General features: G+C 38.3%; 2 protein-coding genes across 2 annotated transcripts; one reads left to right on the top strand and one right to left on the bottom strand.

Moving 5' to 3' along the window:
• Positions 1-13,176: 13,176 nt before the first annotated feature.
• Positions 13,177-14,100, top strand: LOC138836199 (olfactory receptor 51H1-like). The gene is given in 1 exon segment (XM_070034696.1): positions 13,177-14,100. A coding segment is annotated over 1 exon segment (924 nt).
• Positions 14,101-19,760: 5,660 nt separating this feature from the next.
• LOC138836198 (olfactory receptor 51H1-like) lies at positions 19,761-20,714 on the bottom strand. The gene has a single exon (XM_070034695.1). The coding sequence runs from the start codon at positions 20,712-20,714 to the stop codon at positions 19,761-19,763; it is 954 nt and encodes a 317-aa protein (XP_069890796.1).
• Between the last annotated feature and the right edge of the window lie 791 nt (positions 20,715-21,505).

Raw genomic sequence — 21,505 nt, 5'->3', positions numbered from 1 at the left:
AAGGATTACAAGTTACTTTTTTTTCCTTTTATATTTTTATTGTGAAAATACTGTACAGAGGGGTTACAATTACATGGGCAAGATAATGAGTACATTTTTTATCAAGCATTGTAGCCTCCTCCTTTGTTTCCCCTTCCCATCCCTTCCCATCCTCCCTCTACCTCCCCTCCCAATCCTCCCCGCTCCCCCACCCACAAGCAACTTTTTCTGCTATACTATGTAAGTTAATATATATGTCCAGGATTTAATTGGGAATTTACACAATCAAGAAAACAGGTGCAAATGAGATAATGATTTCAAACATGTGAATTAAACAAAATACTTGGGCTTTTAATGGCAGCTCTGATTCTAGTTACATGGTCAAGACCATGGAAACAGAAGGGAGTAAAGGACACTTTTGCTTCCAAATTCTGTCAACATAGTGAGACTGGAAGACTAAAGGAGCCAAGGCAGGGAGGGACTTTAATTGGAGATGATCACTACATGACAAAATGAGAGAAGACAAGACAAAGCAGGACTACTGAGAACTCTGGGTCATTCTTCTGGGCTGCTAAACACAAATGCTCAGAAATTGCCCTATTCATCCAATGATAATGTACATGTGCTTTTGGTAATACCTATTCTCCCTGGATGTTATTTTCTCCCACTAGAAGGCCAGCACTTTGGGAATAAGAAACATGCTATTGGGGTTGGGAAGGTGGCTCAGTGGTAGAGCGCTTGCCTTGAGCTGAAGAGCTGAGGGACAGCACCCAAGGCCAGAGTTCAGGCCCCACGACTGGACCCCCCCCACCACAAAAAATAAAGGAAATACGCTATTGGTCTTTAGTTTTTCTCCAGATGAAGCACACTGTTTGGCACTTAATTAAAAACCACAATTAAACTTATATGAAATGTGTAACTTATAGGGAGTAGAGAAATAATAAAGAATAGATGAAAAACACAGAGATTGAGCCTGGAAGTTTTGAGGAAGGGTGAACCATAGGGAAAAATGCTCTCCAAGAGATTATACAAAGAGAATCACTTGTCAACCAGGGGAATAAACAGAATGCAATGAGAGAAAAGAGATAATAATCAAGCTTGTCAATTCAGTCATAAATATTCCTTATATCTACTTTATATAATCCCAAGAAAATTTTGAGGTGGATATTTTTTCCTGTTTTAAAGATAGGACATGAGCAAGGTTAAGTATCATATCTAAAAATAGTAGATCCAGATTAAAAATTCAAATCCAAACTCTGAAAGTCTACTATATTTTACCAAAATTCAAAACATCAAAGAAGCCAAGTTTAGGGGGACAATCTATATATACCATTGGATGTTGTGATTTCCTTCTTTAAAAATAAAATATATTCTATTTTAAATAAATATGATTCAGAGAAGTTATATTAATGAGAAATAAGGTGTACTCACAGCTTTCTAAAGAAAATGTGTTGGATCCAAAGGTGGTTGAAGATATGCATGAAGTACACGTATTTTTACATCACAAGTGGTGTATTTAGAAGGAAGTTATAGAGTGCAAGTATAGTCAAGAGATAAGATATCTATGAAGCAGGCATCAGTCATGTTCTGTTCTTTAAATAGCATTTATAAAAGACAAACTATGACACTAGATATTGTGACATAGATAGGAGAGAAACAAATGGCTTATTTTGATGTTGAGAACTTTGTCATCCGAGATGGACATACATAGACAGAAGGAAGTGTAGAGGCTTCCCATACATTTTGAAGCAATGTAGAGGACAAACTTCATTGCCCGTGTTTATTGAAGTTTTCCCTATATTGCCCACCTTCCAGAAAAAAATTATGGACTAGTGTTTTCCTTCTACAAGTACAAGTTTCCATTTGAATGGCCAGGCAGAAGTTAACTTCTGCTCATACACATATAGACTAGATAAAATGACTTGGGTAAGAGCCACCTAATTTTACCCAAGTGATTTGAGAATCAACATCACTACCTCTGACATCAATAATGATAGAAACTCACCCTCTTACCAACAACTACCTTGTGTTCATTTGTCAACACTGAATGCTACTGCTTCCACAATCCAGAACTTACCCTGACAACTCTAAGAAAAGTTAAACTGAAAAATTCCTCTGATCCTAAGCCTTTGTACCATTTAGCTCTTGAACATTTTCTTTGATTCTTCATAATAAAGTGGAGATGATATCCATCATTTATTCTTCTGCTTAGAATAGTTCCATGAAATTTAAAGCATGCACATCACACTTTTCATATACCAATGCTAGCTAGCACAACAAGATAAGTATCAAGAGAAAAACCAATAATATCAACTGCACACAGGAAATTTATGGCCATAGTAAGAGAATTCTGAACTCTATTCCCTCCTTTCTTTCTCCATTCTTTCCCCTCCAGTCTTCTATTGTCCTAGCTCAATACTTCCAGAATATATTACGTATGCCTCCATTTCTTCAGGCATCTTACTCATCTCTCACATTAGTTCCTTGCTTATTCTCCTTCCTATCATCTCCTACCATTCCTTCTTTCTTCCCCTTCCATTCCCTTCCCAAGTAGGCATTCTTCTTACCTAGTCACATCAGCAGGAATCACCACAAATTTCTCTTCAGCCTCATCGTACAGAAGGGACTAAACCACTCGAAGGTGGGGGCTTTATAAGTAGCCTCCTAGAGTCACCAGACAACAGTAAGTAATCTTGATTATTTAAATGTACTAGTTGGAACAAGAGTGATGGGACCCATATGCGTGTGTTCCTCTTCAGCAGCTGAGACACAGTTTCACATACTGCTTCTGGGCTGAAACAAATGCCATCCATCAGGGCCTGGGGCAGAGCCCTGGCCCTGGAGGCTGTCAGTAATAGCTCTCTGCAAGAAACAGCCTGTGTTGGATAACTAAATCCATTCCTCTTTGCCCTGCCTTGGACTACAGATTGCCAGCCAAGAAGTTCCCTCAGTGTCAGAGATGAATTAGGACAGGACAGAAAGATGAATCCCTCTGTCCTTCTGCTTCTAATATGTATCCCATGTCCCTCTTCTTACATAGGCTCCCTTCCTAAGAAGCCATGATCTATTCTTTTCCTTTGCCAGTCCTGAGGCTTGAACTCAGGGCCTGAACCTTTTAAGCTTACCTCAATTGTATTCCAAAGCCCTTACTGTTAATAAATACACTACTCTACACAGTAATAGTAGTTTATTACAAAATGCTTTATCATCTTAAAGAAATACATCTTCAATGTACTATTCTCATTCTATTTTATAGGTTGCTTGATTCTTAATTGCATGATCATATCAGATCTGAGCCTTATTTTGATCAAAATCCATCACAGCTGACATTTAATTAATACTCCTAGTGTTAGCAGGAAAGTGGAGGCTTGTGTGTGATTATAACTACTCAGGAAATTGAGATAAGGAGGATTGTGGTTCAAGATCAGCCAGGAAAAAAGTTTTGTGATTACATATCTTAGGGTTCATTTCCCTAACATCACCTTATCTGACCTTTTCTGCTTAACTCAGACATATACTAGATATTGCAAATAAGGGAAACCATGGGACCTATGTTTCTTTGGGCTTGGCTTACTTCACTTAATATAATTGTTTCCAAGTCTTTCCATTTCCTAACAAATGGGGCAATGTCATTCTTTCTGATGGAGGCATAGAATTCCATTATGTATATATACCACATTTTCTTGATCCATTCATCTACTGAGGGGCATCTGGGTTGCTTCCATATCTTAGCTATGGTAAATAATGCTGCAATAAACATAGTTGTGCTGGTAGCTTTAGTGTGGTCTTGTTTGTAAACATTTGGGTAAATGCCCAAAAGTGGGATTGCTGGGTCAGGGGGAGCTCTCTGTGGAGTCTTTTGTGGAACCTCCATATAAGATATGTATTCAAATGTTTTTTTTCTTTCATACGATTATTTCTAACGCATTTATAAGATTATTTCTTTGTTGCTTTGTATGTCCCTCCCCCACAGTATAACCCCTGCTTTCACTGTATTTGATGTTGGTATAATTTGTGGAGGGGAAGGGAAAAACAAGTTGTTTAAATAAGGATACAGGTGGACCTGTTGCAACAATGAGAAGTACAAGTTGTTATGTCGAAAACGAACTTTACATCTTTGGTGGGGGTGGGGAGGCAGGGAAGATTGGGTGGGGGATGGAGGGAGGATGGGAAGGGATGGGAAGGGGAAACAAAGGAGGAGGCTACAATGTTTGATAAGAAATGTACTCATTATCTTGCCCATGTAATTGTAACCCCTCTGTACAGTATTTTCACAATAAAAAATAAATAAAAATTTATAAAAAGAAAAAAGTTTTGTGAAAGTCAAGTTTCACCCAATGAAATGCTGGCCATGTGTTTGTTGCCCCACCTCCAGTGAAAGAATAAATGGGAAGATATTAGCCCAAGCCAGCCATGGGGGGAAAAAGAACTTTATTTGAAAAAAATAACAAAAGATAAAAAGAATTTGAGGCATGCCTCCGGTGGTAGAACACTTGCCTAAAGAGGGCTAGACATCAGACATCACTACCTCCAAAAACTAAAAAGAATAATAATAATCCTGGTATTTACCTTCTATGTTTTACTCATGACAAATGCTTTTCCCAGGATTCAATCAGCCACACTAATGAGACTATATATATTGAAGATATAAGCTATTATCAGCAAAGGAAAAGGAACAAAACAATATTCAGAAAAAGAACTAAGAGGGGGAGAAAAAGTGGGCGAGGAAAGGGATAGTAAGAAAAAAGTAAAGGAGGGGGTAATGATGTGTGACAAGAAATGGACTCATTGCCTTACTCACGTAACTGTAACCCATATGTACATCATCTTTACAATAAAATAATATTTAAAAAGATAAAAGAAAAAGAACTGATCCACTATTGGTTGGGATGTAAAATGGTGTATTCACTATGGAAATTAGTATGGATAGTTCTCAAAAAAAGTAAAAAAGGAATTTCCATATGATCCAGCTATGTCACTCCTGGGTATAGAGCCAAAAGAAACAAAAGCATCATTGTTATGTTAAAATATTGAATAACTCTATTGTCTAACACAGATTGCATAATGGAAATATGGTCTATACACACAAGGAAGTTATTCAATCCTAAATAAGAATTAAACTCTTTGACAAATGGGGTTGCATAAAGTTGCAGAGCTTCTGCAGGGCAAATGACATAGCTAGCAAGATCAATAGAAAGCCCATGGATTGGGAGAAGATCTTTACTAGCCATACAACGGACAAGGGTCTCATATCTAAAATATACTTGGAACTCAAAAAATTAAACCCCCCAACAACAAATCCTCAAAGAAACAACTGCCCAATAAATAAGTGGGCGAAAGACTTAAAGAGAAGCTTCTCTGAAGAAGAAAGAAGGATGGCCAATAGACACATGAAGAAATGTTCAACATCCCTAGCCATAAAAGAAATGCAAATCAAAACAACATTGAGATATCACCTCACTCCAGTTAGAATGGCAAAAATCAAGAACTCTAACAACAACAGATGCTGGAGGGGATGTGGACAGAAAGGAACCTTACTTCATTGTTGGTGGGAATGTAAACTTGTTCAACCACTTTGGAAAGCAGTATGGAGGTTCCTCAAAAGACTTCACATAGAACTCCCCTATGACCCAGTAATCCCACTTTTGGGCATTTACCCAAATGTATACAAACAAGACCACACTAAAGCTACCAGCACAACTATGTTTATTGCAGCATTATTTACCATAGCTAAGATATGGAAGCAACCCAGATGCCCCTCAGTAGATGAATGGATCAAGAAAATGTGGTATATATACACAATGGAATTCTATGCCTCCATCAGAAAGAATGACATTGCCCCATTTGTTAGGAAATGGAAAAACTTGGAAAAAATTATATTAAGTGAAGTAAGCCAGGCCCAAAGAAACATAGGTCCCTGGAAGTGGCGCTGTAGCTCAAGTGGTAGAGCGCTCGCCTTGAGCTGAAGAGCTGAGGGACAGCGCCCAAGCCCAGAGTTCAAGCCCCACGACCGACAAAAAAAAAAAAAAAAGAAAGAAACATAGGTCCCAAGGTTTCCCTTATTTGTAATATCTAGTATATGTATGAGTCAAGCGGAAAAGGTCAGATAATGTGATGTCAGGAAAATGAACCCTTAGATGTGTATTTTAATGTTTTTTTCTTTCATGCATGTGTTTCTAACGCATTTATAAGATTATCTCTTTGTTGCTTTGTATATCCCTCCCCCACAGTATAACCCCTGCTTTCACTATATTTGATGTCAGTATAACTTGTGGAGGAGATGGGGAAAAACCAGTTGTTTAAGGATACAGGTGGACCTGTTGCAACAATGAGAAGTACAAGTTGTCATGTCCAAAACGAGCTTTACAACGTCGGTGTGGGGGGGGGGGAGGGGGGAGAAGGGGGGGGAAGGAGAAGGATTAGGATGGGGGGGAGGGGGGAGACTGGGAAGGGATGTGAAGGGTAAACAAAGGAGGAGGCTGCAATGCTTGGTAAGAAATATACGCATTATCCTGCCCACGTAATTGTAACTCCTCTGTACAGTATGTTCACAAATAAAATAAAATTAAATTTAAAAAAAAGAATTAAACTCTTTGATTTGCAGCATAATGGGCAGAAATACAAAACATAAAATTGAAACAAATATTACACTATTTTTTTCATATATTCTCATATAAGAAAGTAAAATCATGTTAACTGAATGCAACAGTGGTAAGAAAACATGGGAAGGAGAAAGGGTATAGGTTAGATAAGAGGCAACAAAACATATAGAGGGTTAACTTGTATACCACATCACAATGGGATGGTCACAGCTAATGATTCATGAAAATCTGAAAGAGAGGTTCCTAAAGTCTCCAATTATAAGAGTGTGCATTACTCTTATTTGATTAGTGCATGCCATGTACATAGATTGAAGTACTATACTAAACAAACCATATTACTATATATTGTTAATCTCTGCTAATCAAGAACTTTAAGTATTATAAAGACAAAATAATTAAAAGGCAGGGACAAAGAAATGGTGTACATGTACTTCAGTCTCATTGGGAAGCATTCTGGGAGTTCTAATCATTACAACTTGTATTAACCCCAAGAGTCTCCTTCCAGCAGGGCTAGCTTCATTTTGAGCTGCTATTTGAAAGTCAGGTCCATGAGCCAGACACATACATATTTGACTGAATAGCAGGTAGAAAAGCACTTCTATTTCTGTTGAGAGTCAGGTAAGATACTGGACTGGCTAGACAAAACACACAAGACAGACTATCAAAACATACAGGCAAACCAGAGCAGAGAATGGGAACTGAGAGACAGGTGTTTTAGAAGCAAAGGACTGTTCATCAGAGGAAGAAGCAGAGAGATATTTGGAAGAAGGATTCAGAGTAAAAGGCACAAACTGAAGACTGTGGTAAGTTTGTGACATATATATGTAAGAAATTGGAAAGCAGATAGTCACTGCCAAAAGATGCCTATCAAAGCCAGTTTTACGCAAGATAGGCAAAGAATTACTGCAGTTCTCTGAGGCCTTAAATTGTGATTCTTATTCTATATTTTATTTCTGCTTCACTCAGCTTTGAAACAGGCTGATTTCTGTATCTGTATTTGCTTCATGTACACTTCTTTAGTCTTATTTTAGTCTTTTTATTTTTATAGCTATACCATTTTACAGAATATCCATGTTCTGATTTCCCTTTTGGCTCTCTTAATAGAAACCACTCATGTTTAGAAAGGCATACATCAAGTTTTGTGTTGTTTTGGGGGGGAAGGGTTGGTTGTGGGTCTTGAACTCTGGGCCTGGGCGCTATCCCTGAGCTCTTCAGCTCAAGGCAAGTGCTTTACCGCTTGAGTCACAGCACCACTTCCGGTTTTCTAGTGGTTAATTGGAGATAAGAGTCTCACAGACTTTTCTGCCCGGGCTGGCTTTGAACCATGATCCTCAGATCTCAGCCTCCTTAGTAGCTAGGATTATAGGTGTGAGCCACCGGCGCCCGGCAGACATACATCAAATTTATTTTGACACATTTATCATCATAAAAACAATTGGAAATTGTCAGATCAAGAACACACACACACACACACACAATTTTTTTTTTCAGTCATGGGGCTTGAACTTTGGAGCTGGGCGCTATCCTTGAGCTCTTCAGCTTAAGGCGAGGATTCTACCACTTGAGCCACAGCATCACTTCCTGTTTCTGGTGGTTAATTGGAGATAAGAGTTTCATGGAATTTCCTGCCAGTGCTGGCTTTGAACCGCAATCCTCAGATCTCAGCCTCCTGAGTAACTAGGATTACAGGCCTGAGCCACCTGCACCCAGCTAGATCAAAAATACTTCTAAAGCCAGGGTTTACATGTGATAGGATCATAGATGCAAATAGCTTCCCAAGATCTTCCATTGGCTGGAAGGGCAATGTTTACCATTTCCTCCAAGCCTAAAACTTTCAAACAGGGAAATGTGTATTTCCTGCAGTTTCTTCCTGTTTCTAATTCCTTCACCATCCAACAAACCATAGAACACAACCTAAACAGCAGACACATGATCTAACTTCATGCAGATAAGTGGCTTTCATCTCCAAATGTCTGCATTCACTTCAGGTAAGCTCAGATCTAGCTTTGTATTTTATAACTTCCCAAATGATTCTGATGTGCATGTGTGATTGGTGAGCAATAACTTAGTCTTGTTTTATTAATTTATTATTTATTCATATTTAATATTTAATTTAATTATTTTTATTGATTTATTATTTATTTTGTTTTACTGAATACATTTGTACAATGATGGTATGTTAGGATCCTTCTGTCATTATCCAGCAAAAGTTCTTGGATGGGTAGGAGGAGGTAGAAAGGAGTGGATGACAAGAATGAATATTACAGAAGTATATTAGGTATACATGTGTGATATCAGCACTTGAAGCTGACCAAAGACTGTTAAAAAGAAAAAAGAAGGAGAAGGGAGGGTAGTTAAGAAAGAATAATATAGATGGGATAAATTTGATAAAATTACATTATATGCATTAGACATATCACCATAAAACTCCTTTGTACAAGCAATTAAAACTGATTAAAAATTAAAAGGTAAATAAATGAATAACAAGAAAATGAATGAATGAACAAGTAAATAAGTGGAAACATTGCTAAATTGATATTCTGTAGAAGCAGTAGCTCGTGCCACATTTCATAAAAGGATTTTTTTCCCCTCACCTCTGCTCCTCAGGCTGGAAATCTACCACATACCACAATTTCAGGAAATGAAGAGGTTATAAAATGGTATCATTCTGTTTTGCCTTGCATTTTTATGCTGCAAGAGATGGTGAACATCTTTTCAGGTGCTTATTGGTGTTTATCTTCTTAATGTATTTTTCTATTGGATTTAGAATGATTTCTTTCTTTCACATTTTACATGCCCTTTATCAGTTAAGATTATGAGACATTTGTCTATCACACTGCAAGTTACTTAGTTCAGATTTGTTATTCATGTTTTGACTTTGTAGTATTGTCACAGTACCTGAATTTCATAGTTTCACAGAATCAAATCCTTCGAGCTCTGTGTGTGTATCTAAATTCTTCATAGAAAACTCTACCATATTCAACCTTATAAAGAGATTCAATGATGCTCTTCTTTGTATCAGAACAGTGCTGGCACTACCTAAGTCTTAAATGGTTGTTAATAAATTAATACATTTATAAGTAGAATGTTAAAATATGCTTTGTGCTATTGATAATGCTTTGGATTTATGTGTTTACCAAGTGAAAGACTCCTGATTCACTAATTTGTTTCTGAAAGCCAAGATACAGAGGAAGTAGTGCATAGGCTCATGGAGACTCTGACCCACCTTGACAACTGCTAGGATGATACCATTTCCCAGGAGAGTCAGTGAGTAGAGAAATCCCAGGGGAAAGGCCAACCACCTGTTCTTGTCAGGCATTCCTGGAATACCCGTCAGAATGAAACCATGGTGATAGGTGTGTGATATATTCAGGCTCAGCATGGTATTCTCCCCAAGGTGTTAGGCTGGACTCTCACATTTAGTTTGAAGCTCCCGAATAAAAAATATAGTCTCACATGGGGCTAAAAGCCAACCTTGGTGAGAGAGCATTGCCTAGAATGCTTTTGAAAAAAAAAAAAAAAGGAAGTTAACTTCCGACATAGAAATGAAACCTGCAGAAGAGAATAAAAATCTTTGGCCAAGTCAGTCTCAAGAAATAGTCCTGGAACCTAACTGTTAAATTAATTCATTAATAGTTAACTAATTGATTAACTGTAGTTGAAAGAAGTAAAAACCTCTGTCTTATTTCTGACGTAGGAGTCATTTTAATGTAATTAGTTACTAAGATCAAATGTTCTTTTAATGCTACTTAGTAAATTTGTACAGTTAGATCCAAATAAAGACATTTTTGTTTCTTTTGAGAAGTACAAAAACTGCTTCTATTTTCTTGTCTTTTCCTAACCTTACTGTGTGATAGTAGAGATGCATGGTCCCTCTCATGTTCATGAAAATGCTTTCTATGGGTCACTGGTAAACATACATTCTTCGGGGTCCTGGGGAGCAGTTTTCATCATAGAAGTTCCTTTCTCTTGTTAAACATCAGATATTTTTATCTTCAATACCACTGGACTTTTTGCATCTCTTAAAAAAACACTGCTTTTTAAAATTTATTTGTGCATCCATTCCATTCCATGATGTATTTCTTTTCTTTCTTTTTTTTTTTCTTTTCTTTTTCTTTTCTTTTCTTTTTTTTTTCTTATCAGGCGTGGGGCCTGAACTCTGGGCCTGGGCCTTGTCCCTCAGCTCTTCAGCTCAAGGCTAGTGCCCTACCACTTGAGCCACAACACCACTTCTGGCTTTTTTCTGCTTAAGTGGTGTTGATAAATCCAACCCAAGACCTCCTGCATGCAAGGCAAGCACTCTACCAGTGAGCCAACTTCCCAGCCCCCATAGTGTATTTCTTAAGAGGTGTAATTTTTAATTCATTTGGCAATCCTATAATATAAAAAGAAATATTCTGTAATCATTTTATAGGAGACTTGCCAATATAGTAATTATAGTGCATGTATATGTCTTCATAAGTATTTTGTTAAAAAGACTACAAATATGTCTGAATCTAAGAGGCCAAAATAGAAAATAAATCCTTGGCATAGATGTAAAGATTAAAGCTAAGATAAGGACTTGTAAGGCCTTAAAGAACTTTGCCTTGGGATGACTGCCTAAGATTTTCAGTAAAAACAAAAATTGATTTTATAAATATCAGAAACAGTTGGAAAAGGGTGAGGTTACAGGGAAAGGGGGAGACAGAAGAGGAGAAGAAGGGAAGAAGGCAGTTAAGGATTCACCGTATATCCTACAAAATGAAGAAGGTGAGGGAAGGGGTGATAGGGAAGGATGGGCAAATATGTTGAAAGAGGTGACATTGAGCAAGATGCACTATACTCATAAACTGCTTTGTTAAATGGCAAGTGCTTTGCACAACTACGTAAAGATAATAAAATAAATAAAGTAGTGTTTTCAATTAAAAATTGATTTTAACTTAGTTATAAACACCATATTAGAACACCATATTAGAGCACCACTGTTTTGAAACATTAGTTACGTATCCTAAAAGATACATGCTACATTACTTGTTAATAAATTTGTAAGTCAAATGTTAAAAATCTTAAAATATATTAAAATGTTAAAAAATATTAGAAATAAGTAGAATGTTAAAAATAGCATTGATAATGCTTTGAATTTATGTGTTTACCAACTGAAAGCTATGAGAATAGAAAGAAAGGTTAGTTTGGTAATTTCTTTTTTATTGTTATTATTAAGTAGTTGTACAAAGGGGCTACAATTCCATATGTCAGATTATAAGTACAATGCTTCTTACCATTATTTCTTAAGTGTTGATTTGAGGAATAAAGAGTTTTCAAGAATGAGTGTCAAATTTCTGGTGTCATAGAAGACTCTCAAAATTAAATATGTGTCAGTAGTCTATTCCTGCATGTGTTATACCTGGTTTTATGTATGTGGTCTAGGAAATTTTACTCTTGGCTGTTTGAAATCTTAAAATTAAGTTAAGGGAGCCAGGCACCAGTGGCTCATGCTTGTAATCCTAGCTACTCAGGAGGCTGAGATCTGAGGATTGTGGTTCACAGCCAGCCTGGGCAGGAAAGTCCATGAGACTCTTTTTTTTTTTTTTTTTTTTTGTCGGTCGTGGGGCTTGAACTCTGGGCCTGGGCGCTGTCCCTCAGCTCTTCAGCTCAAGGCCAGCGCTCTCCCACTTGAGCTACAGCGCCACTTCCAGTTTTCTGGTGGTTTATTGGAGATAGGAGTCTCACGGTCTTTCCTGCCCAGGCTGGCTTTGAACTGCGATCCTCAGATCTCAGCCTCCTGAGTAGCTAGGATTACAGGCGTGAGCCACCAGCGCCCAGCCTCCATGAGACTCTTTATCTCCAATTAACCACCAGAAAACCAGAAGTGCTGTTAGGACTCAAATGGTAGAATCCTTGCCTTGAGCTGAAGTGCTCTGGGACAGTGCCCAGGCCCAGAGTTCAAGCCCCATGATTGAAAAACATAAAAATTAAGGAAAATTTTATATTTTTGACATGTGTGAAGATTTAATGTTAATTTGAAAACTTTTACCACTTACATTCATATACGCATTTATATTCACTTACTATAAATAGCATGGAACAAATACATTTGTTTTATTTTTACACATAGGTTTTATTTTTACACATGCATGCAGATCTGTATGCATGTGAACTTATAATGTTAGTATAATTGTATGTAGGTATGTGTGTGGTGATGGCAGTGTGATTTTAATGACTTTAAAAAGTATTATTCCTTTAGCTAAAATTCTAGATTATTGAATCCTTGCTATAGCTTCTTTTCTGCCAAACCTTGTGAATCATCAAAGGAGAAGGAAATCAATTTCTCTGTTGTGTGAACATTGAATGTATAATCTTGTTTCCATTTTCTTTTTAGATGAACTAATGAAAACTAAGAGAAGTTAGAACATGTAATCAGTATAGGAACCATAAGGACAAAGTGACGTAGATCAGTCGACAAAGTGATGTATATCATCTAGACATAAACTTTTAACCTAATTTCCCTCTGCTGTTCTATCCAGTCATTTCACTTTTCTCATGTAAGACTATATTTTTTATTCGGGAGCTTCAAATTAAATGTGAGAGTCCAGCCTAACACCTTGGGGAGAATACCATGCTGAGCCTGAATATATCACACGCCTATCACCATGGTTTCATTCTGACGGGTATTCTAGGAATGCCTGACAAGAACAGGTGGTTGGCCTTTCCCCTGGGATTTCTCTACTCACTGACTCTCCTGGGAAATGGTATCATCCTAGCAGTTGTCAAGGTGAATCAGTGTCTCCATGAGCCTATGTACTACTTCCTCTGTATCTTGGCTCTGACAGATGTTAGTCTCTCCATGTCCACCTTGCCCTCCATGCTCAGTGTCTTCTGGTTCAATGTTCCTAACATTGCTTTTGATGCATGTGTTACACAGATGTTCTTCATCCATGTATTTGGCTTAGTAGATTCTGGAGTCCTGGTGTCCATGGCCTTTGACAGATTTGTGGCTATCTGAGACCCACTGCATTATACTTCCATCCTTATCCACCACATTATTGGAAGGATTGGAATCGCTGTCCTCACCCGAGCTGTCTGTGTGGTTTTCCCTGTGCCCTTCCTTATAAAGCGGCTGCCCTTCTGTCATGCCAATGTCTTATCGCATTCGTATTGTCTTCACCAAGATATGATGCGGCTAGTCTGTGCCAGCACCCGTGTCATCCTGACTTTGGGGCTAGATGCCCTCCTCATTCTCTTTTCTTACATGCTCATCTTGAAGACAGTGCTGAGTATTGCCTCCAGAGCACAGAGGCTCAAAGCCCTCAACACTTGCCTCTCTCACATCTGTGCTGTGCTCCTCTTCTACATTCCTTTCATTGGTGCCACCATGATCCACAGGTTTGGTAAACATCTATCACCAGTAATACACATGCTCATGGCCAATATCTACCTGCTCCTTCCCCCTGTGCTAAACCCGATTGTCTATAGCATGAAAAATAAGCAGATACGAAGACGGATCTTCCAAGTGTTCCAGGGGAGGAAGAACAGGGCCTAGTGAAGTGGAATTATATATATGATTCACATATCTACTTTCATCAATTACTGTAGTGCAATCAGATTTTGCACATCTAGAAATATGTAGGAGCGGGCCAGGCTTGCATAGATACAACTCAGGACATTCTTGCTCTGTACTTACTCATTTTGGAACTTATGCATTTTGAGATAGGGTGTCACAGAAATCTCATTTGACTAACATATTTTTTCTTGGAAGATGGAGATGAGATTATGTAATAATAGATTGTTTAGATAGATAATATTGCATAATATTTTCTTTTTTAATTTTATTTTATTGTAAGGATGCTGTACAGAGGGATTACAGTTACATGAGTAAAATAATGAGTACATGTCTTATCAAATATTGCTACTCCCTCCTTTGTTTTTCTCTACTATCCCTTCCCTTTCCCATCTCCCCCACTCCCCACTCCCTGGAAGTTGTAAAGTTCATTTCCAACATAGTGTCTTATGGGTATCATTGTTGCAATGGGTCATCCTGTGTCCTTGTTTCAGCATTTTGTTATTCCCCTTCCCCACTCCAAATTAGATAAATGTATATACAAGATGCAGGGTACCAAAATCAAATATAGTGACAACAGGGAATATACCATAGAAGGAAATAACATGCAAATGAAATTTTTAAAAAATCATATAGTACATTAAAAACAACCACAACAAAGAAAAACCTCTTGTGTTCATATCTTGGAGTTCATTTTACTTAGCATCATCTTCTATTGTCATATGTACATAGCTTTTGAGCTTTTCTGCTCATCTGATAAGATTATCCTAGACATATAGTAATTATTGCAAATAAGGGAAACCATGGGACCTATATTTCTTTGAGTCTGGCTTACTTCACTTAAATCTTAAATGAAACAACCAAGTTGAATAACTACTTAAAGAGAAGTTTACAAACAAGTAAGTGAGCTAACTACTTAAAAAGAAATTTCTCTGAAGAGGAAATAAGAATGGCCAATAGACATATGAAGAAATGCTCAACTTCTCTGGCCATAAAAGAAATGCAAATCAAAACAACATTGAGATTGCCCCTTACCCCAGTTAGAATGGCTATAATCAAGAAATCTAATAACAACAGATGGTGGAGGAGATGTGGCCAAAAGGGAACCCTACTGCACTGTTGGGAGTGTAAACTTGTTCAACCAATCTGGAAAGCACTATGGAGGTTCTTTAAAAGACTACACATAGAGTTTCCCTATAACCTAGCAATCCCACTTCTGGGCATTTACCCTATGAACACAACAAGGCCATACTAAAGCTACCAGCACAACTATATGCTTCCATCAGAAAAAATGACACCATCCCATTTGTTAAGAAATAGAAAGACTTGCATAATATTTTCTTAGTAATAAATTAAACAAAAATTACAGCAGGATAGAAACAGTGAGTGTTATAACACTACTGAAGGCCTAGATATACATGACAATATTTTATTTTTAAAGACAGAAAAGAAAACTTATAGACTCAAAAAATATTTACCTTTATATCTAGATATTTATCGGGGTAAAAGATCCCTATGATGAAATGAAACCAGATACATATGTGGTTCCTAATACATACATATTCATTTCAGTGACTAATTCACAATTGTTCTACTTTGTTTTACCTGCCCTGTGTTTAGTTCAGAATTCCTAACTCTTTAATCCATATTGAGTGATGCCAATTTTGTTGCATGTTAGAGGATATGGTAAAAATTTTACAGACTAATATTACTTCTAGGCTTCATGGAAAGCAAGCAAAGATTCTCAACAAAAGGAAGATTTGTGAATGTGGGGTACACACATGTGAAGATGACCAGGATGCATGCCATATGTTTTTTTGTATTGATGCCAATGTCTACTTTAATCATTGTGTTAAATGTCAGAGAAACAATTTACTGGAGGATTATTCATTCATTGAATGAATATGTACATAACAGTAAGAAATGTCATTTACTATACTACATCTGGGAATATAGAGAAAATTAAACCATTTTCTACTCAATTCCTACAAAATTTCTCTATAAAGAAACATACATATAGATGATCACAAGGCAAGTAATATTTCACTGAAGTATATCATTGAACTTGGTGCTAAGTAATAATGTTAGTGTTTTCTATACATTGTCTCATTGAATTACCCCAACCACCTTAAAAAATACGTCATACTGACATTTATACTGATATGAAATGAAATTCAGAGCATGAACTACACTGCTCCAAGTCACACAATGTCTAAATGGCATTGCTATATTCTAATTTAGAGCTACTGATGCTGAAAGATGTAAATTAAGACACAGTTTAGCATTTCCTAGACTTCCCAACAAATTCAGTGAGAAGACAGATCCAAGGCATTCTGAGATCCAGATGCATGAAGAGTAAGATTGAAATTACTGTTGTTGAAACCTTGAGCAAGGTTCAATTTGCTAAGATGAAAAATATCAAATGATAATGTAAGATTAAGAATCAATAGGTCTTTCCAATTTTTCATTTTCATAATACTGAACACTGAAGTAAACATTTCCATCTCTCTTTTTAAAAAAGAGTGAACTTGGTGGTACATGTCTATAATCCCAACTACTTGTGAGCAGAGATCATGAAGATCTCACTTAGAGGCCTATTTGGCTAAAAAGTTAAGGTGATCCCATCCTGGCACTGGTGGCTCATGCCTGCAATCCTAGATGCTCTGGAGGTTGGTATTTGAATATTGCAGTTTGAAGCCACAAAGAATCAAAGTCCATGAAACTCTTATCTCCAATTAACCAGCAAAAAGTGGGGAGTAGAGTTGTGACTCAAGTGATAGAGCACTAGCCTTGAGGGGAAAAAAAAGCTTAGGGACAGTGCACAGGCCCTGAGTTTAAACACCAGGTATGAAGCAAAAAGAACAAAAGAAAGAAGGAAAGAAAGAAAGAAAGAAAGAAAGAAAGAAAGAAAGAAAGAAAGAAAGAAAGAAAGAAAGAAAGAAAGAAAGGAAGGAAGGAAGGAAGGAAGGAAGGAAGGAAGGAAGGAAGGAAGGAAGGAAGAAAGAAAGAGAAAGGAAGGAAGGAAGGAAGGAAGGAAGGAAGGAAGGAAGGAAGGAAGGAAGGAAGGAAGGAAGGAAGCAACAAGCAAGCAAGTAGGAAGGCAGGCAGGCAGGGAGGGAGGGAAGGAGGAAAGAAGGAAGGAAGGAAGGAGGGAAGGAAGGAAGGAAGGAATAAAGAAAGGAAGGAAGGAAGGAAGGACAGAAAGAAGAAAGGAAAGAAGGAAGGAAGGAAGGAAGGAAGGAAGGAAGGAAGGAAGGGAGTAAGGAAGGAAGGAAGGAAGCAACAAGCAAGCAAGTAGGAAGGCAGGCAGGCAGGGAGGGAGAGAAGGAGGAAAGAAGGAAGGAAGGAAGGAGGGAAGGAAGGAAGGAAGGAATAAAGAAAGGAAGGAAGGAAGGAAGGACAGAAAGAAGAAAGGAAAGAAGGAAGGAAGGAAGGAAGGAAGGAAGGAAGGAAGGAAGGAAGGAAGGAAGGAAGGAAGGGAGGGAGGGAGGAAGGAAGGAAGGAAGGGAGGGAGGAAGGAAGGAAGGAAGGAAGGAAGGAAAAGAAGATCCATTCTCAACCCACAAGCTGGTTATCAACTCATCACATGAGCCTGTGGTCTCAGCAACACAGAACACATATGTAGGAAAACTGCAATATGAGGCCAGCCCAGGCAAAAACACAAGATTTTACATGAAAAAAATAGCTAAAGTTAAAAAAGAAAAAGAAAAAAGCTAGAGATGTAGCTCAAGTGAAAGAATGTCTGTGTGAGCATTGGGTTCAAACCTTAGTACCAATAGGAGAAGGAAGGGATCAAAGAGCAGGATAGTGGAGAAGAAGCAAAAGGAGGAAAAGAAAGAAGAAGAGGAGGGAGAAAGGGAGAAAAAGAGAAGGGGAGGAGGAGAAGCAGCAGCAGCAGCAGCAGCAGCAGGAAGAAAAGGAGAAAGAGGAAGAGGAGCTGGAAAGATTGACACTTTTGGCTTGCTCAGAATGGAAATGCATATGCTAGGAGCTCAAGGCCTCATTGTTGATGCTGTCTGAAAAACACACACTCAAAAGAACTCACTGTAATCCACTTGCCCAGGAGGGAGAACACAAAAGACCTTTGTTTGTATTTAAGTTTATCTGATCCTTCAAAAAATACTATTTCATGGGCTCTCATATGTAAACTATATTAGTACAATAGTGTCTAGATCTAATATTTGAATAAATATAAAATGGAAATAATTTACAGCAGGCCCTTTTTTATTTTGCTTGTATAGATTAATAGCTATAGATCATAACCATCATTCATTCTATAGTAAGATTAAAAGCCACTCAATCATAGAGAGTATTAAAGTTTCACATGAGCTATGATGACAGGGGGAAATTCCTGCAGATACCTTTCCAAATGCCCTCATTCTCTAATGAGCTATCAGCTGATAATATCAGAATCCTGAATTTTTCTATCAGCACATGGCACATGAGTTCCATCTGGATGCACAATCCCTTCTTTATCTCCTGCAGTTTGACTTTGGTTCCACTGTTACATGAAATTGATGCCTTCAAAACAAAGGCTTTTTCTCCTATTAACAAATAAAATATTTTTTCTTGAACGTTCCTCTAGTTTTATCACCTGCCTCCAGCACTTCCCCTCACACATTCAACACATTCTCCTCTCCCCTGGTCCCTCTGTGACCTCTGTAAATCCTCCTGCCAACGTTTCATCTTATGACCATTGAGAGGAGGTCATGTAATTGAGGAAGAATACTAAATGTGAGAAGAAATGGTTTCATTTCCAACCTTCCAGTTGGTATATCTTAATTTTTTTAATTAATAAGAACTTCTCAGCAAAGATTAATTCTTGGGATCGTGAGATTTTTTAGTCCAACATCAGAGAGAAAAAGAGAGTGCCTACTATAATTTTAAGATAGAGAAAAAAAAGACCTATGTTGATCTTAAGACCATGCCTTATAATTCTCCTCTTCTGGCAAGAGGTTTTGTGAGAATTTGTACATGCTTCTGAGAATTTTTAGGAAAATGTATTAAGGCTGCGAGAAAATGTCCTACATGTCTCCAAAAGCTCTGCGCAAATAGGGATTTATCACAAAAAAATATTCGCATCTAAAACTTTTGGCTAATGAAGATTGTTCAACTGCTCCTGAGGAATACATGGAGCTAAAAGCCTACCTTGGTGAGAGAGCATTGCCTAGAATGCTTTTGAAAAAAAAAAAAGGAAGTTAACTTCCGACATAGAAATGAAACCTGCATAATAGAATAAAAATCTTTGGCCAAGTCAGTCTCAAGAAATAGCCTTGGAACCTAACTGTTAAATTAATCCATTAATAGTCAACTAATTAATTAACTGTAGTTGAAAGAAGTAAAAACCCCTGTCTTATTTCTGACAAAGGAGTTATTTTAATGTCATTAGTAACATTTCCTTGCTCAACTGTTCTATGCAATCTTCAATTTAGGTTGACAAGGGAAAAATACTTCTTATAGATCCCACCATTACTATACCAAACAAAAGACAATTTGGCACACGGGGAAGTGTCTTTTGTGAGCAGAGAAATTTGTCTTTTCTTATTTTAAATTGCACACAGCACTTTTAAAAAATAAACTTTATTTCCCATTTTAATTTGCCATCACTGAAGAGACTCATCCTGCCTCAAAAATGGAAGAGTCTACCCTTCTGCAGAAACTTTGGTTTGAACAAACATCTGGACAAGCTTCTTCCGTATCTCCTTAGTCTTCACAGTATAAACAATGGGGTTTAGCACTGGGGGGACAAGAAGGTAGGCATTCGCCATAAGGGCATGAGTCAGTGGTGACAGGTGCTTTCCAAAGCGATGGATGACAGACACTCCGATCAGTGGCACGTAGAAGATGAGTACAGCACAGATGTGGCAAACACAGGTGTTGAGCGCCTTCAGCCGGCCCTCCCCAGAAGCAATAGCCATCACCGTCCTCAGTATGAACACGTAGGACAAGAGGATGGAGAGGGAGTCAGAGCCTTTGGTGAAGATGACAGCGATGAGACCGTACAGGCTGTTGACGCGGGTGCTGGCACAAGCAAGGTGCATGACGTCTTGGTGGAGGCAGAAGGAGTGGGAGAGGATGTTGGAGCGGTAAAAGGGGAGCCTTTTGATCAGGAAAGGCACAGGGAAGACCACACAGACCGCCCTGGACAAGATAACTATCCCTGCTTTGCAGACCACCTGGTTGGTTAAGATGGTGTTGTACCTTAGGGGATTCCAGATTGCCACTACCCGGTCGATGGCCATGGCCACCAGCACACCTGACTCAATGGCCGAGAAGGTGTGGATGAAGTACATCTGAACAAGGCAGGCATCAAAGGCAATGAACTTGTAGTTAAACCAGAATATGCCTAACATAGAGGGCAGTGTGCAAAGCGTAAGTCCCATGTCTGCAAATGCCAGCATGCACAGAAAGTAGTACATGGGGATGTGCAAGGACGATTCAGACTTGATGGTCGAAATAATGATGCCATTGCCAAAAAGAGCAATGACGTAAATAGCGCCCAGAGGAAATGCCATCCAGTAATACTTTTCCTCGAGCCCTGGAATTCCAGTTAAGACAAAGTAAAGGTGTTGAAAATGTGTGTGGTTACTTGCCATGGAGCCGATGGGATATGGGCATGAGGAGAGAGCTTGTGGGGTCCAGAGGAGTGACTTCCTAAAATCACAATGACAGACTTTAGTGGTGTATTACAACCTGACCTCTCTGGGAATAGACTCATTTTATTTCCCATATGTGTGTATATGCATGTGTGTGTGTATGTGAGTATGTGTATATGCATATGTGTGTGCATGTGAGTATGTGTGTGTGCATGTGTGTGTGCAGGGGGAAGGGAGATAGGAGAATGTAAGAGAAGATTGAGTCCCTGAAATGAGCAGTCCAAGTATACTCTGTTAAGGAAGTTTCTAATAGCTGGAGGGAGGGAGGTGGGGAGGAATGACCCATTCAAGTACAAACCAGTCACATTCTGTCTAAAGCCCACATGGCAGTGTCCACCTATAAGGTGAAGTCTTCATTCTCCCCTTTCCTTTCTTCCCACTTCCTAGTTAGTATCCTATGAGATGTTGAATTAGAGGCTGAGGGCAGATAAGCAAGTCAGTAAAATTCAAATAGCAGCAACATCAGATGTCACTGCCGCCAGTCCCACTTCTGCTCAGACTTGTTAAAAGAGCAGATGAAAATGCTCAGTTCACATGTCTGTGCTTTCCCTCTGAGCTCAGCCCTCCTTTATTGTGCTGAGCCTCGGATGTGGCCTCAGAAGCATTCTCAACGCAGCCATCAAAGACGGCCACAGTGATCATTTAAAATAAAGAAAGTTTTGTGATTCAACAGTGCAGCTTACGAATACAATGTGTCTTGATCTATGTCATAACTTTCAACATTCTCATCC

This window comes from Dipodomys merriami, unplaced genomic scaffold (assembly GCF_024711535.1).
Source record: "Dipodomys merriami isolate MVZ:Mamm:240054 unplaced genomic scaffold, mDipMer1.0.p SCAF_25, whole genome shotgun sequence".
In the NCBI taxonomy this organism is placed as follows: domain Eukaryota; kingdom Metazoa; phylum Chordata; class Mammalia; order Rodentia; family Heteromyidae; genus Dipodomys; species Dipodomys merriami.
This window is presented reverse-complemented; position numbering and strand designations above follow the sequence as displayed.

Excerpts from the sequence above, each read along its gene's own strand:
- LOC138836198 (XM_070034695.1), bottom strand. The coding sequence starts at position 20,714 with ATGGCAAGTAACCACACACATTTTCAACACCTTTACTTTGTCTTAACT.